The 26,540-nt window shown below is 47.3% G+C and overlaps 1 protein-coding gene and 1 long non-coding RNA gene across 2 annotated transcripts; both read left to right on the top strand.

Moving 5' to 3' along the window:
• Nucleotides 1-13,490: 13,490 nt before the first annotated feature.
• Nucleotides 13,491-18,607, top strand: LOC137519715 (uncharacterized). Its single transcript, XR_011021092.1, has 4 exons — nt 13,491-13,663; nt 15,467-15,532; nt 17,787-17,840; nt 18,544-18,607. It is a non-coding gene; the product is annotated as an uncharacterized lncRNA (long non-coding RNA).
• A 228-nt stretch (nt 18,608-18,835) lies between these two features.
• Nucleotides 18,836-24,347, top strand: LOC137519325 (uncharacterized). Its single transcript, XM_068238276.1, has 6 exons — nt 18,836-19,008; nt 19,098-19,136; nt 20,082-20,111; nt 20,297-20,392; nt 21,073-21,162; nt 24,284-24,347. Exons 1-6 carry the CDS (start codon nt 18,980-18,982, stop codon nt 24,345-24,347), a joined length of 348 nt encoding a protein of 115 aa, XP_068094377.1. The 5' UTR covers nt 18,836-18,979.
• Nucleotides 24,348-26,540: the final 2,193 nt, after the last annotated feature.

Raw genomic sequence — 26,540 nt, 5'->3', positions numbered from 1 at the left:
AAGCTTTTTTTCATTCGACTGAAAAATCTGATCAAATTTAACGTTTTCTTCGATTTTTATCGATCCGGAATGCCAGATATTTTTCTTCAATCTTTCTAAAGATTGTATGGTGTGTGTTTAGATTGTCAATTTATTAATACACACCCTAGCAATTTTGTCAGAGTTTCCAATCATTTTTATCATAGTTGGGGAAAAATTTAAAATACGTGTGTGGTACATTGGTCATATTTTTGAAATGTAACAATCGGTCAGAAAAAATTGATTGTAATTCTTGAATTGAACAGATATTTCAAAAATTGTATGGTGTGTGTCTACCTTTAGGATTATCTCCTGAAATTGATTGGTTTTAGCAATTTGTGTTTGTGTTAATCAGCATGATAAGCACATGTAGCCTGGAGAGTGGCAGTTGTGGGGGGCGGAGTCTGTGTCATGTCTTCTGGGCCTATAGGCTCTAGATATGAAAATCCTGCCCTGTGTGTTATTAGCACCAAATTATTGCTTGATTATCTGGTTGTTAATGGTTCTATGCAATGTTTTGTAATCATGTGATGGAATAAAGTTTATAACTTGATAAATATACTTAACATGTGGTACCATTCTTATGCCAAATTGCTTCCTGGTTTGGGCTGTTTTACACTGGGCACTTTTTCAGCACTTTGCTGAATGCCGGCGATCATGTATCCCTATGGATACATTCACACTGCGCCATTTGCGATTTTGATCAATCGCAAACGCGTCTTTGGGGCAATTGCGCTGTTATTATCGTTCTATTGATGGGAATCACAAATGCAAATTGTGCTGAAATTGCAAGATTTTGCCGCCAAATCGTGATTGTGGATCCGAATGCGATCGCCCAGGAAACGCGGGCAAGCGCCCATTGTGAACCGGCCTCAGTTTCTGTGTCATTATTGTTATTTGGTCACATGAGAGTTATGATACAGTTAAATTTATCTCTGAAATGATGCCTTATAAAGTCCCTGTGATCCCATTCTGGCTACCTATACTGGGGATGGAACCACTTATACCTGGCTACCTATACTGGGGCACCACCTGTACCTGGCTACCTATACTGGGGCGCCACCTGTACCTGGCTACCTATACTGGGGTACCACCTGTACCTGGCTACCTATACTGGGGTACCACCTGTACCTGGCTACCTATACTGGGGTACCACCTGTACCTGGCTACCTATACTGGGGCACCACCTATACTTGGCTACTTATACTGGGACGCCCATAGCTTGCTACCTGTACCTGGCTCACCTATACTGGTGCACCACCCATACCAGGCTACCTATATTGGGAGCAACTATACCAGGCTACCTATAGCGGGGCACCACCTATAGTTGAATACCTATACTGGGGCACCAGCTATACCAGGCTACCTATACTGGGGGCATCTACACCAGGCTACCTATACTGGGGCACCACTTATAGCTGGCTACTTATACTGGGGGAACCTATACCTGGCTACCTATACTGTGGGCACCTATGCCTGGATACCTATGCTGGGGGCACCTATACCTGGCTAGGGCAGGGGGACGAGCTGAGACAAAAGGGGACAAAAGGTAACATGGGGATAAAAGAGGAACAGGGGGACAGAGGCGGACAAAAGAGGCACAGGGAGAAAAGAGATGAGGGCATGTCCTGCCTGCCACGGGCTGGAGGAAGCCCCAGGTAAGTGGATTAGCATTTTTTTTCTTAAACCACCGTGAACAAAGCCTTGTTGTACTTTATGCAATCCTGATTTTCTTAATGAATCACTGTTTATCTTGCTGTTGAGCTACTGTAATGAAGAAAAGATAGCTTAGGGTGTATACATCCAATTTGGATTGGCCAATTATCTCCCGATTTTGCATCTCCCATGTAGTATGAGAGATTACTTATATAAATAGTCATTACCGCTGCACGACGCAAAGCCTCGTCCACCTAATCGATCAATAGTAGCAATAGGGGTTGTAGAGGTTGCGACCGCATCGGGGCCCGAAGGACCCTCCCTCGACTACAGTATTAGCTCTCTATTGGTTCTGTGCGAATAATAATTACTTCTGTGCATAATAATCACTTCTATAGATACTTGGATTATTGGTAATCATTAACAAACTGTTCCCCATCCTCTTCTTGCACCTCTGACACTGTAGTTGCCATTGGCAGGTTTTGGTGCGCTGTATCAATTATGTATAAAGCGCTTGAGGGGCCCCATTGCAAAACTTGCATCGGGCCCACAGCTCCTTAGCTACGCCACTGTTTTCAAGCCTACATGATTTTTACAGGAAGATCCGCCAAGCACCTTCATTCAGCAGTAGCTCATCACCCTTAAATCTGAAAATGATTTATATGAGCCTGGATGCAGTGTCTATTCCTTGCAACTCATAGCTGCGGCAGTGAAAGTGTCACCCTGGCCACCACAATGCATGCTGTGAGATCCTACTGCCTACATCTCCTGTGATTACATGAATGTACTACATCTCTCATTGTGCATTGCAGTGGCCAGGGATACACTTCCACTAGATGTAGTGTAGATGGGGTGCAGTCTAAAGCAGATAGGGATGTGGGTGCTCTGCTATTTGTTGTTTGAGCAGGACTGTTACTTCTTGTTTTTTTATTGATTTATATAAGAGTAAAAAAATGTTTAAAACACTTCGTTGGCTTGTGTAAATATGTTTTATTTACTTTACAGCTCCCCAATGTTGCTTTAATTGTGTACTTTAGAAGAAAATGGAAAAAGCGGGTCGGGTGCTGTGGGTGCGGGTATCAAATTCACCAGGAAGTGGGTTGCGGGTCGGGGTGCAGGTAGCGGGGCTGTAGGTGCGGGTATCAAATTCACCAGGAAGCGGGTTGCGGGTCGGGGTGCAGGTAGTGGGGCTGTGGGTGCGGGTATCAAATTCACCAGGAAGCGGGTTGCGGGTCGGGGTGCAGGTAGCGGGGCTGTGGGTGCGGGTATCAAATTCACCAGAAAGTGGGTTGCAGGTCGGGGTGCAGGTAGTGGGGCTGTGGGTGCGGGTATCAAATTCACCAGGAAGCGGGTTGCGGGTCAGGGTGCAGGTAGTGGGGCTGTGGGTGCGGGTATCAAATTCACCAGGAAGCGGGTTGCGGGTCGGGGTGCAGGTAGCGGGGCTGTGGGCGCGGGTATCAAATTCACCAGAAAGCGGGTTGCGGGTCGGGGTGCAGGTAGTGGGGCTGTGGGTGCGGGTATCAAATTCACCAGAAAGTGGGTTGCGGGTCGGAGTGCAGGTAGTGGGGCTGTGGGTGCGGGTATCAAATTCACCAGAAAGTGGGTTGCGGGTCGGGGTGCAGGTAGTGGGGCAGTGGGTGCGGGTATCAAATTCACCAGAAAGTGGGTTGCGGGTCGGGGTGCAGGTAGCGGGGCTGTAGGTGTGGGTATCAAATTCACCAGAAAGTGGGTTGCGGGTCGGGGTGCAGGTAGCGGGGCTGTGGGTGCGGGTATCAAATTCACCAGAAAGTGGGTTGCGGGTCGGGGTGCAGGTAGCGGGGCTGTAGGTGTGGGTATCAAATTCACCAGGAAGCGGGTTGCGGGTCGGGGTGCAGGTAGCGGGGCTGTAGGTGCGGGTATCAAATTCACCAGAAAGCGGGTTGCGGGTCGGGGTGCAGGTAGCGGGGCTGTAGGTGCGGGTATCAAATTCACCAGAAAGCGGGTTGCGGGTCGGGGTGCAGGTAGCGGGGCTGTAGGTGCGGGTATCAAATTCACCAGAAAGCGGGTTGCGGGTCGGGGTGCAGGTAGCGGGGCTGTAAGTGCGGGTATCAAATTCACCAGGAAGCGGGTTGCGGGTCGGGGTGCAGGTAGCGGGGCTGTAAGTGCGGGTATCAAATTCACCAGGAAGCGGGTTGCGGGTCGGGGTGCAGGTAGCGGGGCTGTAGGTGTGGGTATCAAATTCACCAGGAAGCGGGTTGCGGGTCGGGGTGCAGGTAGCGGGGCTGTAAGTGCGGGTATCAAATTCACCAGGAAGCGGGTTGCGGGTCGGGGTGCAGGTAGCGGGGCTGTAGGTGCGGGTATCAAATTCATGGGTGCGGGTATCAAATTCACCAGGAAGTGGGTTGCGGGTCAGGGTGCAGGTAGCGGGGCTGTGGGTGCGGGTATCAAATTCACCAGGAAGCGGGTTGCGGGTCGGGGTGCAGGTAGTGGGGCTGTGGGTGCGGGTATCAAATTCACCAGAAAGTGGGTTGCGGGTCGGGGTGCAGGTAGTGGGGCTGTGGGTGCGGGTATCAAATTCACCAGAAAGTGGGTTGCGGGTTGGGGTGCAGGTAGTGGGGCTGTGGGTGCGGGTATCAAATTCACCAGAAAGTGGGTTGCGGGTCGGGGTGCAGGTAGTGGGGCTGTGGGTGCTGGTATCAAATTCACCAGAATGCGGGTAGCGGGTCGGGTGCAAGTAGCGGGGCTGTAGGTGCGGGTATCAAATTCACCAGAAAGTGGGTTGCGGGTCGGGGTGCAGGTAGTGGGGCTGTGGGTGCGGGTATCAAATTCACCAGAAAGTGGGTTGCGGGTCGGGGTGCAGGTAGTGGGGCTGTGGGTGCGGGTATCAAATTCACCAGAAAGTGGGTTGCGGGTCGGGGTGCAGGTAGTGGGGCTGTGGGTGCGGGTATCAAATTCACCAGAAAGTGGGTTGCGGGTCGGGGTGCAGGTAGTGGGGCTGTGGGTGCGGGTATCAAATTCACCAGAAAGTGGGTTGCGGGTCGGGGTGCAGGTAGTGGGGCTGTGGGTGCTGGTATCAAATTCACCAGAATGCGGGTAGCGGGTCGGGTGCAAGTAGCGGGGCTGTAGGTGCGGGTATCAAATTCACCAGAAAGTGGGTTGCGGGTCGGGGTGCAGGTAGTGGGGCTGTGGGTGCGGGTATCAAATTCACCAGAAAGTGGGTTGCGGGCCGGGTGCAAGTAGCGGGGCTGTAGGTGCGGGTATCAAATTCACCAGAAAGTGGGTTGCGGGTCGGGGTGCAGGTAGTGGGGCTGTGGGTGCGGGTATCAAATTCACCAGAAAGTGGGTTGCGGGTCGGGGTGCAGGTAGTGGGGCTGTGGGTGCGGGTATCAAATTCACCAGAAAGCGGGTTGCGGGTCGGGTGCGGTAACGGGGCTGTGGGTGCGGGTCTGAAAAATTGGATCAGCGCAGCCCTCTAGTGCAGGTATCACCTGATGTGATCACACAGTGTAGGAAGGACATATAGAGCTGCTATATTGCACTTTATAGTAGATTGTGCTGTTATTTATCTGATATACAGAGTTGTAGCAATAGTTATAGGCACAGCAGCTGCTTTGGGGCCTAGGAGATAAGGGGGCACCGGAGATGAGAGAGGCCTGTGTGTCCTGTAACGCCATCAGCAGACACTTGTATGTAAAGCAAGTAGCAGGACTCAGGCATTGAGGACAGTATGTGTGTAGTGCTGGAAGTGGGGAAACCAATGGGTACTTCTAGAGCCTGTAGGGAAGCAGTACTGAGTATTGCAGCTGTGCATCTCTGTGTCTTCCCATGCTGTAAGTGACTGGCTGCAGCCTCCTCCAATCCTATCCTTTTATCTGTCTTGTCACTACAAACACTGATGTCATGCCTGTAGTCATATGTGTGTCTGTATAGACTTGCTGAGGACTGTCCTCTAAACTGTCTCCTTTCCATTTACAGACGTATCTACAAATCCTTTGACCTGCGGAAGAGTACTGTGCGACCAGCGACTGCTGTGAGTATTGCAGTGATATTAACCACTTCACACCTAGACCTTCTTGCCCTTATGGACAGTTGACATTTTAGCTATGCCCCTATTTAATAAGATGTAACTTTATCACTACTTATGACACCTGAAGGTGGCCATACATTGGGTGTCAGGGCGGCTGGTTGACCATCTGTTTCATTTGTTATAATAGGTTTGGTTTACAATGCAACCAATTTTGGTTGCATGTATGGATTGGACAGGCTGTAGATGTAGTTGCTCGATCGGGTGCACGGTGGTAGTGGATGATAGGCTAGAAAGGAAGAAACCGACACCAGACTTCCACGTTCCACTCTCGGCTGGTTGCCCAGGGAACGCGTACATGGATTCTCCCGGAAGTCGCTATGGACTAAAAGATCGCCAATAGTAGGCGCTCTCTTAAAGGCCACCAACGGTTTAGAAGGTAGACACCCCTTAAGAATAGGGTCCTGGAGCAGAATAGGCCAATTTTTAGTGACCACCCTCTTTATCTCTCTCTCCATTGGGGAGAAGTCAAAGGTAAAAACCCCTGAGCCTTTTTTCGAGTGGCTAGAATTGGATACTTTCCTCCTAATGAGGTCGGATCTATCTTTCTTCAAGGCCTCTTTGATAGCAAGCTCGAGTTCAACTGCATCATAACCTCTTAGGAGCAGGCGTGATTTCAACTCCATAGCCTGTTCCATGAAGTCCTCCAGACTGGCATTATTCCTGCGTAGCCGCAGGAATTGGCCGTATGGGAGAGACCTCATGATATGGCGGGGATGGTAGCTTTCGGAATGCAAAATAGTATTCGAGGCCGTCGGTTTCCGATAGCCCCTAGTTACAACCGTCCCTTCCTGAATCATTAATTCAAGATCCAAAAAATACACCTTGTCTGGTGAGTATTCCATCGTGAACTGCATGTTCACGTCGTTAGTATTCAAGTATTCTAAAAAACCAGACAAGGATGCAACATCACCCGACCAAAAGGCCAAGACATCATCCACGTACCTGGACCACATCCTCAGATGTGATCTAAAAGGGTTGTCTACAGCGTGGATAAATCTCTCCTCCCAGGCCCCGAGAAAGAGATTAGCATAGGTACAAGCGACTGGGGTCCCCATCGCAGTGCCGGAGACCTGCTGGTACCAAGCGTCACCAAACAAAAAAGCGTTGTGGGTAAGAATGAACGCCAAGCAATCACATATATATTCGTTAAAGAGGGGATCCTTGTCGCCTCTGTCAAGGTACATCCTGACAGCTTTGAGGCCCTCTAAGTGGGGAATTCTACTATACAAGCTTGTGACATCAATGGTAACCAACAGGTCTCCTCTGCACCACGAGGTGGACCCCAGGCCCTCCAAAACGTCGAGGGTGTCGCTGAGATGGGAAGGGACATGGGATAAGAGGGGTCTGAGGATGTGATCCAAGTACCTAGAGAGTCTCTCCGTGACCGACCCCAGGCCCGACACAATGGGTCGGCCCGGTGGGTCGGTCAGGGACTTGTGTATCTTAGGTAGATGGTACCATACCGGTTTAACCGGGAAATCAGGTAACAGATCCTTGGCCAATCTGGGAGTAAGGAAGCCCAACTCCACCCCTTGTCGCAACAAAGATCTCAAGGCGGATAAATATCCTACCGTGGGATCGCTTTTCAAAGGTTTATAAGTGGAAGCATCAGAAAGTTGTCGTAATGCTTCTTTTTTGTAGGCTGCAGTGGACAATATGACCACCGCACCCCCTTTGTCTGCTTTCCTGATCGTTAGGTCAGGGCGATTTTTGAGCCAATGGAGGGCTCTAGATTCAATGGGGGTAAGATTTGGTTGTGACTTGGGGTAGAGCAGGGCCTTCACCTCCCTGTCCACTTGTTGTTCAAAAACATCAATAACGGACCCAGCTTGTGTAGGAAAAGGCATGGTAGACCTACAAGGTTGAAACCTCCTAGCGTCATGTAACGGCACTTCAGCCGGAACTGACTCATTAAGCAGTTCATTCAGAGTTGAGATAGCTTCCAAGTCCCTGTCATCCCAGCTTTTTGATACACTGAAGCCCAGGGCTCCTATTGTTGGTTTCCCTGCCGGCTGAGTATTGCTATCTACGTTAGGAACTTCCAGTCTCTTTTTCTCAAAGTGGTGTTTAATATTCAGCTTCCTAACTCCTCTATAGAGATCTTCTTTAAAGTTGGGGTAGTCAAATTGTGTGGACAAGGAAAAGTTCAGGCCCTTATTCAAGAGGTCTTCCACTCCTTCTGGTAACAACTCAGAGGTCAGATTAACCAAGTTCGTTTTGTTGTTGGTGGGCATTGTTACTGTCTCGTCTTCCTCTTTTTGCTCTTTCTCTTTTTGTCCTCCCAGGAAACTTGCTTTCCTTCTGCTCTTTCCTCTTCCTCGCCGGATTCTCTTTCTAAAGGGACCTGCTGTTCTTCTATCGGGGTTTTTTTATGTTTATTAAGTTGGGACGGTTTTTGGGGTTTGCGTGGTTTAGATCTTGGTGTCGTGTTGGGGAGATCCTCTCCACTGGACTCAGATTCTGTTGTCCAGTAGCCCTTGGGCTTCCTAGGAGGACGGGGTTTTCCTCTCGGCCCCGGGTTCACAAAGGTCCCCCAAGTAAAGATCCTACCGAATTTATAGTCCTCCCTGTCACGCAAATACTTCTTCAACTTCCGTCCTTTGATATTGTCCTGCAAAGGTACTAGTTTTTTATCGATTTTATCAAGCGTGGCTTTATAAGAGTTCTCAGAAACCAACTTTTTATACTCCAGCTTGCTCTCAGTTATTGCAGATGTAATTAAACCCAACTCCACTTTGCTTCTGTCAAGTACTATATTTTGCAGACGTGCAGAATGTTCCAAGAACTCCTGCTTCCAAGTTTCAAGAAATTTGGGATCTTGTCTGTACTCAGAAGGCTCTTGATATCTCCTGAAGCCTCTGGCCACCAAGTCCTCTCCCTTATACTTCTCAAGAGTGGTCACCGTCCAGAATACTCCCACCTCTCTCTCACAGAGCCTCTCCAGGTTTTGCTCCAGCACCTTGGCGCCCACAGTGGAATTGGAACAATTGGGACCACTGGTATAAGTGAAAAAACCAGACAGGTCCGACCTCCCCGCGGTGACGTTATCACCTTGCACTTTAACAGCCTCATCTGTTGAATCAGACTCCTCTCGAGAAAGATCTTCGTCTAAATTAGACATAACTGGTGCTCAATACCTTAGGGAAGGAACAGTTCAATAGGCAAGCTTTGAAGAAGGTAGGTAGGCACTCAGTAAATTACAGATGGGACAGATCACTGAAAGGCAGTGTGCAAAACTTCAGCAGAAGCTACGTGCTCACGACATGAATAGTTCAAGCATTGTGACCATTTCAAGTAGGAAAGAAAACAGAAGATGTCTGGCACTGTAGCTTTAATGTGTGACAGCAGGTGTACAGTTGATTGGCAAGCAAACACACAAGGACAATGTCCGTGAAGATGATAATACTTATCGTGCTCTGCTGAAGGTGGAGAGGCGACTGTGGGCGCCAGTGGGTGCACGGCCTTACAGCCGTTTCACAATGGGGTGAGCCTTGCTTCTTCGGAGGCTTTTCGTGCACAATGTGCTGAAGGGAAGCGGCCATTAAATCGCCTGCTTCCGTGAGGGTCCCGCCCGCCTGTAGGAAGTGACGTGGGGCAGCACCATTGGCCGACCAATGCGCGTCATCGTGGGCGGCGCGCCCGCGTACCACCAATCGGAGGCGCAGGCGCGTAACTGCGTACAGATGAGGCGTGCGCGAGGGGCTTGAACAAGTCGCCCTGGCAACCTGGTCCGCCCCAACCCGTAATGGCAAGCGGCGAATCACGCCGCCGGCCAATAAACGGAGAAAGGGGCGGGTGCGAGAACGCACTGCAGCGTTACCTAGCAGCAAACGATAAACAAAACCCCTATGCCATCCACATTAGGGAAGGGATAGATTATCCATATTCCCAAGCTAGGTTCGCTAGTTCTAGTGGAAGGAATAATGCAACAAATGTGTAATGCCACGTACTAGATACAGCCATGGAACGCCCCATGCCAAGGGTGGGCAGGAAGGGGGGGGGAAAAAAAGGGATGAGGGAAGTGAAAGTGAGGGAAATAGGGGTGGGAAAACAGTGAGGCGGGACACGAGTCCTAGATACAGAGGCTCCTACAGAAGAGAGAGGTGGGAGGAAACATAGGACAAGGAGACCACTCCATAGAGATAGAGACCTAAGAAGGGTGCATTACACCCATCCATTCGCCACACAGACCGACAAATAGATAGACATAGTAAAAATGGACTAATACAAATATATAAATATTGAAAAATTATTAAGATTAGAAATTAAATATGTGAATAAAAAGGACGGTCATAGTGGCGAATAAAGGGGGGGAAAAGGGGATAAATCAGAGGACAGAGAAAAGACCAACATACAGAAAGGAGATCTCAAGGGTCAAGGAAGCATGCTAGGTCCAAGTGGTCGTTAAGACCAAGAGGGCCCATGGCATCTGTCTTAAGAATCCACTTTGATTCGAGCTTAAGGAGCAACTTTTTCCTATTGCCACCTGTAAGGCCGTGCACCCACTGGCGCCCACAGTCGCCTCTCCACCTTCAGCAGAGCACGATAAGTATTATCATCTTCACGGACATTGTCCTTGTGTGTTTGCTTGCCAATCAACTGTACACCTGCTGTCACACATTAAAGCTACAGTGCCAGACATCTTCTGTTTTCTTTCCTACTTGAAATGGTCACAAACTAGACATCCTTTGGGTTTTTTCCCCTCAGGAGTTATTTTATTTCTTATGCATATTAACCCCATTGGCGTTATGATTCTTTCCGGATTTTAGGGTCTAAAATTGGTGCAATTTTTTTTTGCACCCTATCAGACCCTAAAACCTGGAAAAAACCATGCTGCCAGGGAGATCTGCAGCAGTTCTGCAATCACTCACCTCCCTGTCTCCAGCACTGCAGTTAGTATAGGTAGCCAGAAAATGCTCCCCCCAGTATAGGTAACCAGAGTGGCCCCCTTCTGTAGGTAGCCGGAGAGAGTGCTCCCCCAGTATAGGTAGCCAGAGAGTGCTCCTCCCAGTATAGCTAGTCAGAGAGTGCTCCCCCAGTATAGCTACCCAGAGAGTGCTCCCCCCCAGTATAGGTAGCCAGAGAGTGCTCCCCCCCCCAGTATAGGTAGCCAGAGAGTGCTCCCCCCCAGTATAGGTAGCCAGAGAGTGCTCCCCCCCAGTATAGGTAGCCAGAGAGTGCTCCCCCCAGTATAGGTAGCCAGAGAGTGCTCCCCCAGTATAGCTAGCCAGAGAGTTCTCCCCCAGTATAGGGAGCCAGAGAGTGCTCCCCCCCCCCAGTATAGCTAGCCAGAGAGTACTCCCCCAGTATAGGTACCCAGAGAGTGTCCGCTCCCCCCAGTATAGGTAACTAGAGAGTTCTCCCCCAGTATAGCTAGCCAGAGAGTGCTCCCCCCAGTATAGGTACCCACAGAGTGCTCCCCCTAGTATAGGTAACTAGAGCGTGCTCCCCCCAGTATAGGTAACCAGAGTGGCCCCTTCTATAGGTAGCCAGAGAGTGCTTCCTCCAGTAAAAAAAGATGGGCTACATGTGGCCGGATCCTGATGCCCTCTTTGCATATACCCTTCCGGGCTGCGTCTCTGAGTGTGGCTTAGGGTTCTCCATTTTATGAACTGAAAATTAACCCCGAGCAACACTTGGAAAAAACACTAGGGGGTTAAGTAACATGTGAAGGCTAATTCTCTATAGTGACCACACATCTCCAGCTAGTCCTGCCAATCACAGGGGACTGAGACCCCTTTTCTGACCTTTTTTTTCTTGTATTACTGTTATTATTATTATTGTGTACAAGGAGTGTTATCGTACTATATTACCCAGTCTGCCACTGAGGCCTGATTTATTTTTACCTGTGTTTTATTGTGTATTGGAAAATGTTATTGCATCACTATGGCTGATGTGACGTCACACAGACCATGTGATCTTAATGTTTCTTTTGTTCTATTCTCTACAGAATTATGTCTGATTTTGAGGACCCAAAGACTTTGAGCCTTCCATCCATGTCGTGAGTATATCCATATGCTGTTCAGTAACCCTCCTGTAACATTAGCAATAGCTAATAACATCTTGCTTTCTTTCTTATATAGTGAGGATCCAATCCAAACAATGGATCTGACGGACACTAGCCTGCAAATTGTGTAATGCTGGGCATAGATGGTTCGTTTTATATTATCAATCGAGCCGCTGATGATGGCTCGATTGATAATATTCAACCTGTCCGATCACCGCAGCGGGTCGATACCTCGCTCGATCCCCGCGGGTGGACAGTGGTAGAAACGAAACGCTGATGAGGAAGTGCCCACGGGGACGAGCGGGATTCGATCCGCGTGCACACGCGGACGTGCGGACGAGCGGAGATGCGCCGGCATCGAGACGCTGGCTCGATAGCAGCACATAAACGAACCGTCTATGCCTAGCATAAGTATATCCATACATGTGCAGCATCTCTCCAATAGTGTCTTTATATAGAGGTAATAGATTGATGTCCATATAGAGCGGCAGGAGCCGGTGAATTTACTTTCCTGTTTTTTTTTCTCTTATAGACCTTGATATGGACATGTGAGTATAACCATGGGGGGTGCAGAAAGACTACCTAATTCTACTATGGGGGGTGCGCAAAGGCTACCTAATACTACTATGGGTGGTGCACAAAGACTACCTAATACTACTATAGGGGGTGCAGAAAGACTACCTAATACTACTATGGGGGGTGCACAAAGACTACCTAATACTATTATGGGGGGTGCACAAAGACTACCTAATACTACTCTGGGGGGTGCACAAAGGCTACCTAATACTACTATGGGGGATGCACAAAGACTACCTAATACTACTCTGGGGGGTGCACAAAGGCTACCTAATACTACAATGGGCGGTGCACAAAGACTACATAATACTACTATGGGGGGGGGGGGTGCATGAAGGCTACCAAATACTACCGTGGGGGTGCACAAAGACTACCTAATACTACTGTGGAGGTGCATGAAGTATGTCTAATACTACAGAGAGGTGCATGAAGTCTGTCTAATACTACTATGGGGGTTCACAAAGACTATACTATAAGGGGTGTACAAAGGCTACCTAATACTACTATTGAGGGTGTACAAAGTCTACATAATACTTCCATGGGGAGCTGAAAGGATACCTAAAACTACTATGAAGGGGGGTGTACAAGGGATACCAAATACTACTATGGAGGCGAGGGGGCGTAAAAAGGTCACCTAATACTAAACTATCTGGGCATTAAGTGTGCACCCAAAAATGACTTAATACTACTATCTGAGTGAGTGGACTCAAAAGCTTCCTAATTCTATAATTTGGGAATGATAAGGGGGCACAAGTGCTACCTAATACTACTGTATGGGGTGGGGGTGATGGATGGGGGTCACAAAGGCTACCTAATGCTGCTACCTGGGAGGAGGGATGTAACAAGAGACCACAGAACCTACCTAATACTGTCTGGGGAGGGGGGTGATGGAGGGCCACAGAGGCTCCCTAGTATTATTTGTGTTACTTTACTCTTCCTGTATCTGACACAGTTTTTGTTTCTCTCATTACAGTGAGGACCGTGAGTTTTCAGACAGTGACTCAGTAAGTACACCCGACATGGCATGTGAGGAATGGATGGAAGTTGTTGTTGTTGTTGTTGAATATAATGTAATAACATGAAATACTAATTTGTGCCTTTCCGCTTTTCTCTTTTCAGTCTGATTTTGAAAATGGCGGGTATCTTGACTGTAAGTATGAACATTTGTACACACACCGGACCAGCAACGGTAATGGCAGAGCTACAATTGGAGTATGGCTACATAATACTGGAGCCACATCTGGCTACCTATATTGGGTACCTATATTCTGTGCCTGATATTTTTGGACAATCTTACTAATAGTCTCTCTTTTATTTTCAGCCCTCGGAAGAGACGAACTGTAAGTCATTTTTCCTTTGTCTACAAAGCCTACAGGTGCAACTCGAAAAATTAGAATATCGTTCAAAAGTTAATTTATGTCAGTAATTCAACTTAAAAGGTTAAACTAATATCTGAAATAGACCCATTATATGCAAAGTGAGCTATTTCAAGCCTTTATTTGTTATCATTTTGATGATTATGGCTTACAGTTTATGAAAACCCCAAAATCTAAATCTCAGACGATTAAAATATTGTGAAAATGTTCCATATTCTAGGCTCAAAACGTCAGACTCTAATCAGCTAATTAATCCAAAAGACCTGCAATGGGTTCTTATTTCATGTATCAGTTTCACCTTTTAAGTTGAATGACTGAAATGAATGGACTTTTGCATGATATATCACATTTTTCGAGTTTTACCTGTTTATATTCACTTATAGTATAAACAGATGTACTGTGCACCTCTGTGTACATTTAGATTTTTAATCAAAAAACTAAGGTGGGTTGCCAAGAAGGGAAGGTCAGTGAGTTTGCAGCCCAGTGGCGTAGCAATAGGGGTTGCAAAGGTCTTGACCGCACCAGGGCTCTTGAGCCAGAGGGGCCCCATAGGACCGGCACCCAACAGCAGCATTATGCTAGGCATACACGGGTCGATCCGGTGACCGATTAGCCGCCGGATTGACCTCCGCCGGGTCCCCGCTCATGCGCACGGATCGATTACCGCTCGTCCCCGCCGACGCTCCTTATCAGCCGCTCGATTCCCCCGCCGGGGATCGAGCGGGGAATCAATCTGGCTGGTCATCGGACCTGTCGGATATTATCAATCGAGCCATCAGTGGCTTGATTGATAAGGAGAGTTTCTCCCGTGTATGCCCAGCATTAGCTCTTTATTGGTCCTGTGCTTGTAATGATCACTTTTATAAATGATAATAATCATTAACAAGCTGTTCCCCATCCCCTCCTTGCACCTCTGTCTGACACAGTGATTTCCTTGGCAGGTTTTGGTGCCCCGTATCAATTGTTATGTTTAGAGTGCTTGGGGGGCCCTATGTAAAACTTGCACTGGAGCCCATAGCTCGTTAGCTACGCCACTGGTGCAGGCCCTTCCTCTACCAGACGAGGCTGTAGGCATTTTAGCACTGGGGGTACTTTGCATGTAGGAGGGCTTTTCTGCCTCCTCTGTAAAGCCCCTTGTGTTGAGGAAAAGGACCTTTATATGACCTCTGTATAAGAAAATGGCGGTGACAGTAAAATAGATCAAAAAAGGAGAGGGTGGGTGAGACTTATGGCTGAATCTTGAAGCCCACTTAAATGTGGGTTACCAGATATATCCTCTTACACTCGGGGAATAAGTCTCTTTCTGATAAATCACTGACTCCTGCCCATCAGGATTTTGGGAATCCTTAGTGTCATATTGGGTGGGTGACATCCGGGATTCATAATCCTAACCTCCTTTTACCAGATTATACCCCTAGTGACCTATGCAGGTGATGAGCATTATAGCCAGAAAACAAGCCTTTCCTTAGAATTCCAGCAATGCCTGCTCCCATACCCCTGAGGACAGGTGCAGTGCTGGACAGGAAGAGGTGCGGGGTCCCCTTTTATATAGCCATAAGAATAGGGGTTAGACCCACAGGGAGTATTGTTTGAAGAAATAAGCTTAGCAGCTGTCACATTATCATAGACTACTGATAGCAGTTTTCTCGCCTTCACTGACTTGCGTTCCCGTATTGTTCAGAAGGTGGAAGGATTGCTGTTGTAGATGTTTAAAACATGTCCAATTTCAAGCAAAGATAACTCATTATTCTCTCTTTCATCTCTTAGCTATCTTGCTACTCGTCTTGCTTCTGCCCTCTTCATCAGGGACATCCTGCTCGAGCCACGTCCGGAGTGAGTATCGCATCTATTCACTTATTGTTTATAAAATGTTTTTATTGTATGTGTAATGTTATTGTGGGAAGGTGAACATATGAAGTGACTAGTCTGGTGAACACCACTAATGCTGGGCATACACGGTCAGATAATTCTTATCAATCGAGCCGCTGATGGCCTTGATTGATAAGATCCAACCTGTCCGATACCCCCGCCGGATCGATACTGCGCTTGATACCGATGGGGAGAACAATGGGAAGAAATGAGCGTCTGATTAGCAGCGCCCGTGGGGACGAGCGGGAATCAATCTGCGTGGACGAGCGGAGACGCTGGCTCGATACCGGCGCAAAAACTAACTGTGTATGCCCAGCATAAGGCTCCCTGCACACTGCAAATCCATTTTCTGATTCTGATTCCGTTTTCGATTTTCAATTCTGATTTTCCCTGAATACATTCAACAGAAAAACGGATAAAAAAACGCGGCATGCAGTAAAGATTAAAAATCAGAGTCAGAATCGGAGGTAAAAAAACGATTAAAAATCGGAAGATTCAGATTCCGCTTTTTAATCGGTTTTTACCTCTGATTCAGATTTTTAATCTTTACTGCATGCTGCGTTTTTTGATCCGGTTTTCTGTTGAATGTATTCAGGGAAATCGGAATTAAAAATCGGAATCAGAATCTAAAAACGGATTTACAGTGTGCAGGGAGCCTTAGATTGTTTAGTGATACACACACACATGCACTCACACACACGCACACACATACACACACATAAACACGCACTCATGCACGCATACACATACACGCACACGCACGCGCACACCCACCCAGGATTAACAGGCAATACTGGGAAGGTGGCCGCTAATGATACAATTTGCTGAATGATCTTTTACAAACGATTCTTCTTAATGATTGGAAATGATCGTTTGGGACCACTGATGAACATAGATCTCTTAACCAGTCCGATCACATTGACAGGATTGATCCAAAATTTGGATCCAGTTCATTAATCTGATCGGATTGGTTAGGAGATATTCATCCATTAGTGGTCCCAAGTGATCATTTCCGATCGTTCATAAGAAGAATTGTTTGTAAATGATCATTCAGCAAATTGTATCATTAGTGGCCTAGGAACACTCTATGCAGAAACGCTAGCGTTGCGGAAATCGCACATAATGTAAGTCAATGAACCGCATGGAAAAACGCATATGTTTACATTCTTCAATGTGCGTATTTTAAAATGCAGTACTTGCTGCATATTTCTTCCAAAAGGCATCTAAAACGTACATAATGAATGTCAATGGTGACGCAGAGGTATTGTGTTTTAGTGCGTTTTTTTAATTTTTTCTTTTTTAAACCAAGTTGGGTGATTTGTTTACGCTTCCTGCTGGCTTCCTAGTGATTACTATAAAATGCATATCAAAAACGCATACAAAACACATGTGTGATTTATATATGCAAACTGCAAACGCATTAAAACACACGCAAAATGCAAGAAACCGCATGTGCAGAGCAAAAACGCAAACACGCTCAAAACGCAAGAAAAAGCACAAATGGGTATGCAGCAAAACGCTAACTTTCCCGCACTGCCTAGTGTGTTCCCACCCTAAGAGGATCTAGGAAGCATCAGGCTGGGAGCACACTAGGCGTTCCATGAAAGGTTGCGTTTTGCGGCATATGCATTTGTGCGTTTTGAGTGCGTTTGCATTTCGCACATGCTTTTTTTGCACTTAGCTTACGATTTTTATACATATGCGTTTCACACATAAAAATAGCATTTGCGTTTTTGTGTGTTTTGTATGCGTTTTATGCTAATTACTAGGAAGTCAACAGGAAGCTGAAATACTTACAACTTGTTTTTTAAAAAAAAAAAAAAAAACGCATAAAGAAATGCATAGAAAACACAATACAAAGTTAAACCACTGCATCACCATTGACATACATTAGGTGCGTTTTAGCTGCGGGAACGCAATGTGATCCGCAAGCATATCAGAAAGTACATAGTCTGCGTTATCTGATGTTTTCATCCATGCTTTCCATTCACCATGGAATCACAATGCAGGATTGGATGCATTTTGCCGCGTTTGCGGTGCGATTCCATTTATTAATGATTTATTGGGGGAATAGCAGGGCACTAATTCTTCTTCATCACACATCACTTCATTACAGGATGAGGCAGAGGTCACTAATATTGCTCAGATCTGGCTATATACAGATGTGTTATGATAATATGATGGCTCATGTAATCATTCTGTCTCCTGTATTCCTTAGGTTTGGCCTGGCCATCGTGCAGACCCGCCTGACCAGAGACCATGGACCGATGCCGTAAGTATTTAATTATTGTTATTTATTGGATTTAAATAGCACCAACATATTACGCATCGCTGTACAATAAATTAGGTTACAGACATTGATAATAGGGCTTACAGACAACACAATACAGGGAATAAGCAATAAGACACACAATGCCAGATCAGGCACTAGAGTAGTAGTCCAAGTAATGCAGATTCATGTTAATCGATGAGCAGAACAAACGATCAGATAGGATACACACAGGGGCATCACAACAGGAGTTGCAGAGGTTGCGACCACCCGAAGGGCCCTCCCTCAAATACGGTATTAGCTCTTTGTTGGCCCTGTGCTCATAATAATTACTTTTATAGATACTTTGAATAGTGGTAATCATTTGCACACTATTCCCTATCCCATTCTTGCTCCTCTGACACTGTGGTTGTCATTGGCAGGTTTTGGTGCGCCGTCTCATTTGTTATGTATAGAGTGCTTACGGGGCCCCAATGTAAAACTTGCATCGGGGCCCACAGCTCCTCAGCTATGCCACTGAATACACAAAGAGGGAGGGCCCTGCCAAAGGCTTGCAATCTAAAGGGAGGGGGTGGTGTCACAATAGGAGTTGGTTGTCAGATACGTGTGCAGTCAGATGGGTGGGACACACACAGGCAATACTTGTAGATGCATTTGGTTGTCTTTTACTTGTATGCTGAGATCATGTCTGCTTTATTCCCTGCAGATCGTACGAAGACATGCAGAACCCGACACCCGAGAACGTGTGGGGGTAAGTATTACCACTGACCAATCAGCTCTCTGGTACATTTTATAGACAATGGACACACTGTTGTCTATAAAATGTACCAGAGAGCTGATCACCTACCTGTTCTACAGGACATTGTATAGCCATGGAGATATACAGGGATGGTGTAAAAAGAGACCCACTACTAATTCTCTATAACATCTGCCATGCTATAAACTGGCCCTGTAATCACGTGTCTCCATTACATGTATTACATTCCAGCCACCAGCCGCTTATCCGGACTTCTTTCCATTCTCGAGTTGCTGTGTAAGTATTACCTTTGAGTTTAATCAGCAATAACAGCCAAAGTAACGCCTCGCCCTCTGTCTTATTTCCTAGGATCATCACCGCCGTGGCTGCCGACATCATATTCGGCATGGAGATGCACCCGGTGCCCCCCCTCACGTGAGTATTACCTGAATCTTATAGTTTGACCTGCATTAGATTGCTGTATAATGATTGTAACCTCATTTTGCATTTGTTTCCTTTAATAGGGATGATGAGGAAGACGCCTGGAGGAAAGTGGTGAAGAGGTGAGTATTACCATATACACAATACACAGCAATACACAAGCAGCTCCACTATTTCCCCCATTAGCACTGTGGATAGCAGACACACCTCTTTCCTTTGGGCCCTCAGTGATACAAGGAGGTATTTAGGTAAGGAATGGCTAGGTGCAGTAGAGTAGCTAGACATTATGGGGCCCCATAGCAAAACATTCATGGGGTCATAAAATGTAGGCATTCTTGGGAAATGCCACCTACCTCTCCCCAATGGATATGACCACCTACCTCTCCCCTATGGATATGACCACCTACCTCTCCCCTATGGATATGACCACCTACCTCTCCCCTATGGATATGACCACCTACCTCTCCCCTATGGATATGACCACCTACCTCTCCCCTATGGATATGAGGTAACTGGGAGATTTGCATTCTCATGTGATCTGCACTGCATATAGTCCATGGGCACTTAGATAAAATCACAGGGTAAAGGAACACAAGAATGTTGGTGAATACATCAAGTACCATCTGGGCCCCCTCTGCTCCAGGGCCGCATAGCAGCTGCTATGACTATTGCTACACCCTTGCCTAGGTGTTATATTGGGGTCTTCCATGACTGAAAGCAGTCTCCGCAGGCCCCTCTAGTGGTGAACATTAGTATTCACAGTACAGCAATTCAGTCTTTACCTTACTGCAGAAATGCATTAGAAAAAAGTGCCTCTGTTAAGCCTTTCCAATACTTTTCCCCAATCATCCCCCCCCCTCCCCCAGCAGCTCATTATTTCCTGGGTGCTGGAGGGGGACATGGGTGATCGGGGAAAGCACTGGTGGGGGTGGTCCGGAGGGTCTATAGCTCCTTGCACTAGAGGAAGGAGGTGACATAGCATCAGCACAGCGTTATATGTTGGCGCTATAAAAATCCAATAAACAATAAAAATATTAAATCCTGCTATTTCTTATCATTTTTTGCAGGATCCGAGACGATTACACCGAGGATCCAATGTAAGTACTTTATTAGCCAAACAAGTCAATGGAAGCGCTGAACCGTAAGCACTTGCAGGAGTCTTTACGTATATGTATCTTCTTGCTGTTTCTTGAGAATAAACATATTACAAGCTATTTCTTCCTTCCTTAGCCCTACAAAGTATTTACTGTGAAACTCATAGTTCTCTTTCACTTTTCTGCAGCTTCGTCCAGCCACCACCACCAGCTGCAGAGGACATCCAGCCACCACCACCAGCTGCAGAGGACATCCAGCCACCACCACCAGCTGCAGTGGACCGGTAAGTAATTCTCCAATACTTGCTACTAATGATTATGGACTTTGATGGTTAACAGTGGGAGCCAATCACAAGATATTAGTGAAATGCATATAATTCCGGCTTGCATGCAAATTTCATGCAAATTTTCAACTTGGAACCGGGTAAATCAAATGTTCTTCCTGTCGTTTTTGATTGGCCCAATTCCAAGCAGCGTACAATTTATATATTAAAGGAATACTTAAGTCACGTAAAAAAAATTACTTTTACTCACCTGGGGCTCCCCTCAGCCCCCTGCAGGCTGTGAACACGGCTGATTATCCGCGTCCCCAGACGCAATAGCGCCCTCTATAATGCTATTGCGTCCGGTGACGCAGATAATCAGCCGCGTTCACAGCCTGTCGGCCGGTGACGGCCAAACCGGAAGTGGCCGCCGGCGAGACCAGGCGCATCGGAGGGACACGCCGAGAGCACCGTTCAGCTGCAGGGGGCTGAGGGGAGCCCCAGGTCAGTAAAAGTCATTTTTTTTACGTGACTTAAGTATTCCTTTAAATTTGCATGTAAGAATAATTGGCATGTTATTGACCATTTGTTGTCCATGTATGGGATCTGCCCACCAGCCGGTTATACAGGATAAGAATTGTATTATATCCATTGAAGATTTCCACAGCCTTCTTATACTTACCTCTGTTTTCCTTTTACAGGCCACCCACTCCAGGCCCAGCAGAGGGATCACCACCGGAGGCCCCACCGGCAGAGCCAGCACCAGCTCCTCGGAGGACTCTGAGAGCAAGGTAAGTTGTCCTGCAACCTGTCTATAGGTGTGGCCATCTGTAGTGCTTCCTATAGGCTCCCTCCTTGTGATGTCACTTCCTGATAGATCAGATTTTAATCTATGGCTTATGACTGCCCATCCATCATATCACCCCCACCTCAGTTCTACCTTCCCAGTCTGCTTCTGTACAGTACCCAGTGTGGCTCCTATAGCAAAGTGCATGTCAAAGAGCAACACTGACCACTACTGATCAGTGTGGAGAGTCGGTCCACAGTGGGTGACCTCTGCTGAAGGCACTACCACTATGCAAATGGGGTGTGATAAGCTCCTCCTCCTGCATGCTATTCCCGACTGGAATGATCAGGAACAGTACAGGAAGAGTTTGATCTGATTGTGTGGTGGGGTGATAGTGGTGGTTGTGGTGGGGGTAGTTATTTCTACTATTCTACTATACTTTACATACTTGCCATGGGGTGTTTTTTAGCTGTCTAGATGAAACCTGTAAGAAGGGTGACAAGTCACATTTAATGGATATGGGGGCTTTTTCCATCCTAATTTAAAGAACTATGTAAAGAATTCAATAAAAATGTTCCCCAACTTTAGTTACTGCAGTTCATTTTCAAATATTTTCCTTAGCATTTAAATTGCTTCCAAAGATCACTGAAATCTGCTTTATGTGTCCCTGAAAAGCTATCCTGTCTAAAGATGACCATACATTAGGCGACTTGGTGGACGATTAACCATCCGATTTGATTATTATAATCAAAATCAGATGAAAATCGGTGCCGCCAATTGCATGCCAAACCGACAATGCGATAAATTTCGTGCCAAAATTCGTTGCATTAGTCGATTGGACATGCTGCAAGATGTAGGGCCGACTTGCTCAATCGGGTCCCAGTGGTAACCGGCAGCGATATCAGGACAAGCGAGGAAACCCCTGGCGTTGTTCCTGGAATGTGTACAAGTGTGTGTAATATGTAAATGTGCTGTAATGTGCATTTATACATTACCTGTCCTGTGTCATGGTGGCCGTCCATCTTCTGCCGCTCTGCAATTACCCGCATACACGCTGCCAGCGCATAGCACGCCGGTGTGTGACGTCACACACCAGCAGCGTATATGCGGATAATTGAAGAGAGGCGGCAGACAGACGACCACAGGGTCACAGGACAGGTAATGTATAAATTCACATACATACACACACAGCGGCGAGGCGGAGGATGTGGCGGGCTCAGCCGATTCCCAAGAGATTTCATGTTGAAATTGATCGGTAATCGGCCTGTGGTGTATGTACAGCTGACAGATCTCTCTCCGATCAGATTCGATTAGAGAGAGATTTTCTCTTGGTCGAATCTGCCCAACAACGCCATATTTATGGTTACCTTTACTGTCCACTTACATTACTTGTAAGTTAGTTCTCACAGGCAGAGTCTATTGTTCCTCTGGCTGATTGTATTAGCCCTGCAACTCTAAGTCATGGTATCTGTCTGTCTAATCAGCTCTCTAGCAGGTATTAGCCTGAATTATAACCAGAGATAGATTCTAAACTTATAAGTTCACATGTATTGCTGCTGATCACTTCTGAAGCACAAAAAAGTTCTTTAATTCCCATGCGGGTAAATTCACCTTTAAAGGGAATCTGAAGCAAGAGTTATAAGGAGGCTACCATATTTATATTTATTACCCAACTGCAATGTGGTCCCGGGGCCCCTGCAGAGTTATTGGCAGTGTAGCGACTCGCCTGTCCTGGCTGACACAATACCCCCATTAGTCTGTGGCTCTGTGTTCCCCTCCTCATCCTCACAGGGCTGCCTCTCCCCCATTAGTCTGTGGCTCTGTGTTTTCCCCTCATCCTCACAGGGCTGCCTCTCCCTCATTAGTCTGTGGCTCTGTGTGTTCCCCTCCTCATCCTCACAGGGCTGCCTCTCCCCCATTAGTCTGTGGCTCTGTGTGTTCCCCTCTTCATCCTCTCAGGGCTGCCTCTCCCCCATTAGTCTGTGGCTCTGTGTTTTCCCCTCATCCTCACAGGGCTGCCTCTCCCCCATTAGTCTGTGGCTCTGTGTGTTCCCCTCCTCATCCTCACAGGGCTGCCTCTCCCCCATTAGTCTGTGGCTCTGTGTGTTCCCCTCCTCATCCTCTCAGGGCTGCCTCTCCCCCATTAGTCTGTGGCTCTGTGTGTTCCCCTCCTCATCCTCACAGGGCTGCCTCTCCCTCATTAGTCTGTGGCTCTGTGTGTTCCCCTCCTCATCCTCACAGGGCTGCCTCTCCCCCATTAGTCTGTGGCTCTGTGTGTTCCCCTCCTCATCCTCACAGGGCTGCCTCTCCCCCATTAGTCTGTGGCTCTGTGTGTTCCCCTCCTCATCCTCTCAGGGCTGCCTCTCCCCCATTAGTCTGTGGCTCTGTGTGTTCCCCTCCTCATCCTCACAGGGCTGCCTCTCCCCCATTAGTCTGTGGCTCTGTGTGTTCCCCTCCTCATCCTCACAGGGCTGCCTCTCCCCCATTAGTCTGTGGCTCTGTGTTTTCCCTCATCCTCTCAGGGCTGCCTCTCCCTCATTAGCCTGTGGCTCTGTGTGTTCCCCTTTTCATCCTCTCAGGGCTGCCTCTCCCCCATTAGTCTGTGGCTCTGTGTTTTTCCCTCATCCTCACAGGACTGCCTCTCCCTCATTAGTCTGTGGCTCTGTGTGTTCCCCTTTTCATCCTCACAGGGCTGCCTCTCCCCCATTAGTCTGTGGCTCTGTGTGTTCCCCTCCTCATCCTCACAGGGCTGCCTCTCCCCCATTAGCCTGTGGCTCTGTGTGTTCCCCCCCCTCATCCTCACAGGGCTGCCTCTCCTCCGTGACCTGGTGCATGTTAATACATAATATGCCGCGGATCACTGAGATGATGCAGCCGGCGCGGATGAAGACGCGGGAATGCTGGAGCAGGGGCATAATGGAGGAGTGCACCAGCCTGCAGAATAGAAAGAAAGCAGAGATTTCAGGTACACACATCATCCTGCGCTCTGTACCCACTGAGGGGACTGATGTACTTTTTATAGGCTGCGGAAAGTCATTGGTGTTGTTAGCTTTGTGTCTGGGGCATATTCCTGCCACTTGTCCTTATTCCCTCATGTGACGCAACCTTTATTCTTTCTTTTTCAGATTCGCCAGGGCTTGGAGACGGGTGAGGGGCTTCTTCACCTGCAGTTCCACCAGGACGGCCTAGGTAAGTGATCATGCCTTGTCATACTGCTGACTAGTACTACCATGTTGTATAGCATAGCCTGAAAGAGGATTTACACTTTGTTTCCCTCACACCACTAGAAATTGTCAAGGGTCTTCCCCATCAGGTGTTTCTCCACTCAGGGTGCTGTCAGCTGGCTCTTATAGAGTCTCTGATGTGCCTGGAGGTGGGAGCACCATATACAGCCCCTCTGCAGACACTCACTGCCCCCTAGTGGCTGTCCAAGGCCAGGACCCCCGTGCGGTGTGATGGCTTTTACCAAGAACTGATGTCTGAGTTATGGCGGATAAAGTCCAGCATCTCTCCATCAGCAGCAATCTAAGAGCTGCTGACCAGCACTGTCACATGGCTGATCCAGGGGAGTCCTTTACTGTCAGGAAACCCCTGATTATTCTAGTATGCTGAGCTGTCACACCTGATAATGGCGGCACATGCCCCCAGAGCTTGTGTGACAGAATTCCTAACTACAGCCTATCCTGAGATGTAGAGTTCTTCTGATTATATACAATATCCATGTTCTCTCACTAACTTTATTGTCCCTTGTTTGATTTACAGACAGACCATCATTAAGGCGTGGTAAGTATACCTTCAGAGGTAAGTATACTTTTATAGTTAGGGAAAAATGGGGGGTGGGGGTTGGAGTTTGATTAAAACCAAAAATACAAAAAAATACAAAAAAGAAAAACACAAAAAAATTTACTGTGTGTGTGTGTGTGTGTGTGTGTGTGTGTGTGTGTGTGTGTGTGTGTGTGTGTGTGTGTGTGTGTGTGTGTGTGTGAAGGGGGGGGGGGTTGGGCGGGGGAGAGCGATAGGATCAGAATTACTAGGCAATTTCCGGGAGAGCTGATCCAGGGATTCGTCTGACTGCCATTTGCATCTGGAGTCGGGAAGGAATTTTCCCCTTTTAAGGCTAATTGGCCCACGCCTTGAAAGGTTTTTCGCCTTCCCCTGGATCAGTGCCCACAAAATAAACAGGCAGTTTAAATACAAAAAAAGAAAAAAAAAATACACAAAAAAACACTATTGTTAAGTTGGGGTGTGTGTGTTGTGTGTATGTTGTGTGGTGTGTGTGTTGTGTGTATGTTGCGTGTTTTGTGTGTGTGTGTGTTGTGTGTATGTTGTGTGTGTGTTGTGTGGTGTGGTGTGTGTGTGTGTGTGTGTGTGTGTGTGTTTTTTGTTTTTTCTACAAAAGGAAAAGAAGTAAAACAACATCCAAAACAGAAAAAAATACTAAAATATATAGCTATAGGAAGGGGGTGGAGGATCAGAATTACTAGCCAATTTCCAGGAGAGCTGATCCAGCGATTCGTCTGACTGCCATCTGCCATCTGGAGTCGGGAAGGAATTTTTCCCTTTTAAGGCTTATTGGCTCATGCCTTGAAAGGTTTTTCGCCTTCCCCTGGATCAGTGCCCAGAAAATAAACAATCTGGCAGCATTTCCCCATATAATAAACATGATCTGGCAGCACCCCCCCCCCCCCCCAAAATACATAAACATGATCCAGCAGCAGTCCCCCCACAAAAAAATTAAATAAATAAATAAACATGATCTGGCAGCAGTTTCCCCCTCCCCCCAAAAAATAAACATGATCTGAGAGCAGTTCCTAATATAATAAACATGATCTGGCAGCAGTTGCGCCCCAGAATAAACATGATCTGGTGGAAGCCCCCTCACCCCAAAAAAATAAACATGATCTGGCAGCAGTCCCCTCCCCCCCCCCCCCCCAAAAAAAGAAATAAATATGATGTGGCAGCAATCTCCCCCTCTTCCAAAATAATTATGATCTGGCAGCAGTCCCCCCCCCCCCCCCCCCCACAAAAAGAAAGAAAAAAATTAGCATGATCTGGCAGCAGTTTCCCCCTAAAAAACAAAACAAAACGATCTGGCAGCAGTCCAGTCCCCCCCCCTCCCCCACCACAAAGAAAAAATCATAAAAATCATCTGGCAGCAGTTCCCCACATAATAAACAAAACATGATCTGGCAGCAGTTTCCCCTCCCCCCCCCAAAAAAGAAATATGATCTAACAGCAGTTCCCCCCCCCCCCAAATAAACATGATCTGGCGGCAACCCCCCCCCCCCAAAAAAAAAAAACATGATCTGGCAGCAGTTTCCCACATAATAAACATCTGGCAGCAGTTTCCCACATAATAAACATTATCTGGCAGCAGTCCCC

This window comes from Hyperolius riggenbachi, chromosome 5 (assembly GCF_040937935.1).
Source record: "Hyperolius riggenbachi isolate aHypRig1 chromosome 5, aHypRig1.pri, whole genome shotgun sequence".
Taxonomy (NCBI): Eukaryota; Metazoa; Chordata; class Amphibia; order Anura; family Hyperoliidae; genus Hyperolius; species Hyperolius riggenbachi.
The sequence above is the reverse complement of the archived record's forward strand: the minus strand, read 5'-3'. Positions and strand labels throughout refer to the sequence as shown.

Bases quoted from the DNA above. Each gene is read 5' to 3' on its own strand.
- LOC137519325 (XM_068238276.1), top strand. From the start codon at position 18,980: ATGGAGATGCACCCGGTGCCCCCCCTCAC. The intron at 20,393-21,072 runs GTAAGTAATTCT...TTCCTTTTACAG, and splicing joins CCACCAGCTGCAGTGGACCG to GCCACCCACTCCAGGCCCAG. The intron at 21,163-24,283 runs GTAAGTTGTCCT...TTTCTTTTTCAG, and splicing joins CGGAGGACTCTGAGAGCAAG to ATTCGCCAGGGCTTGGAGAC.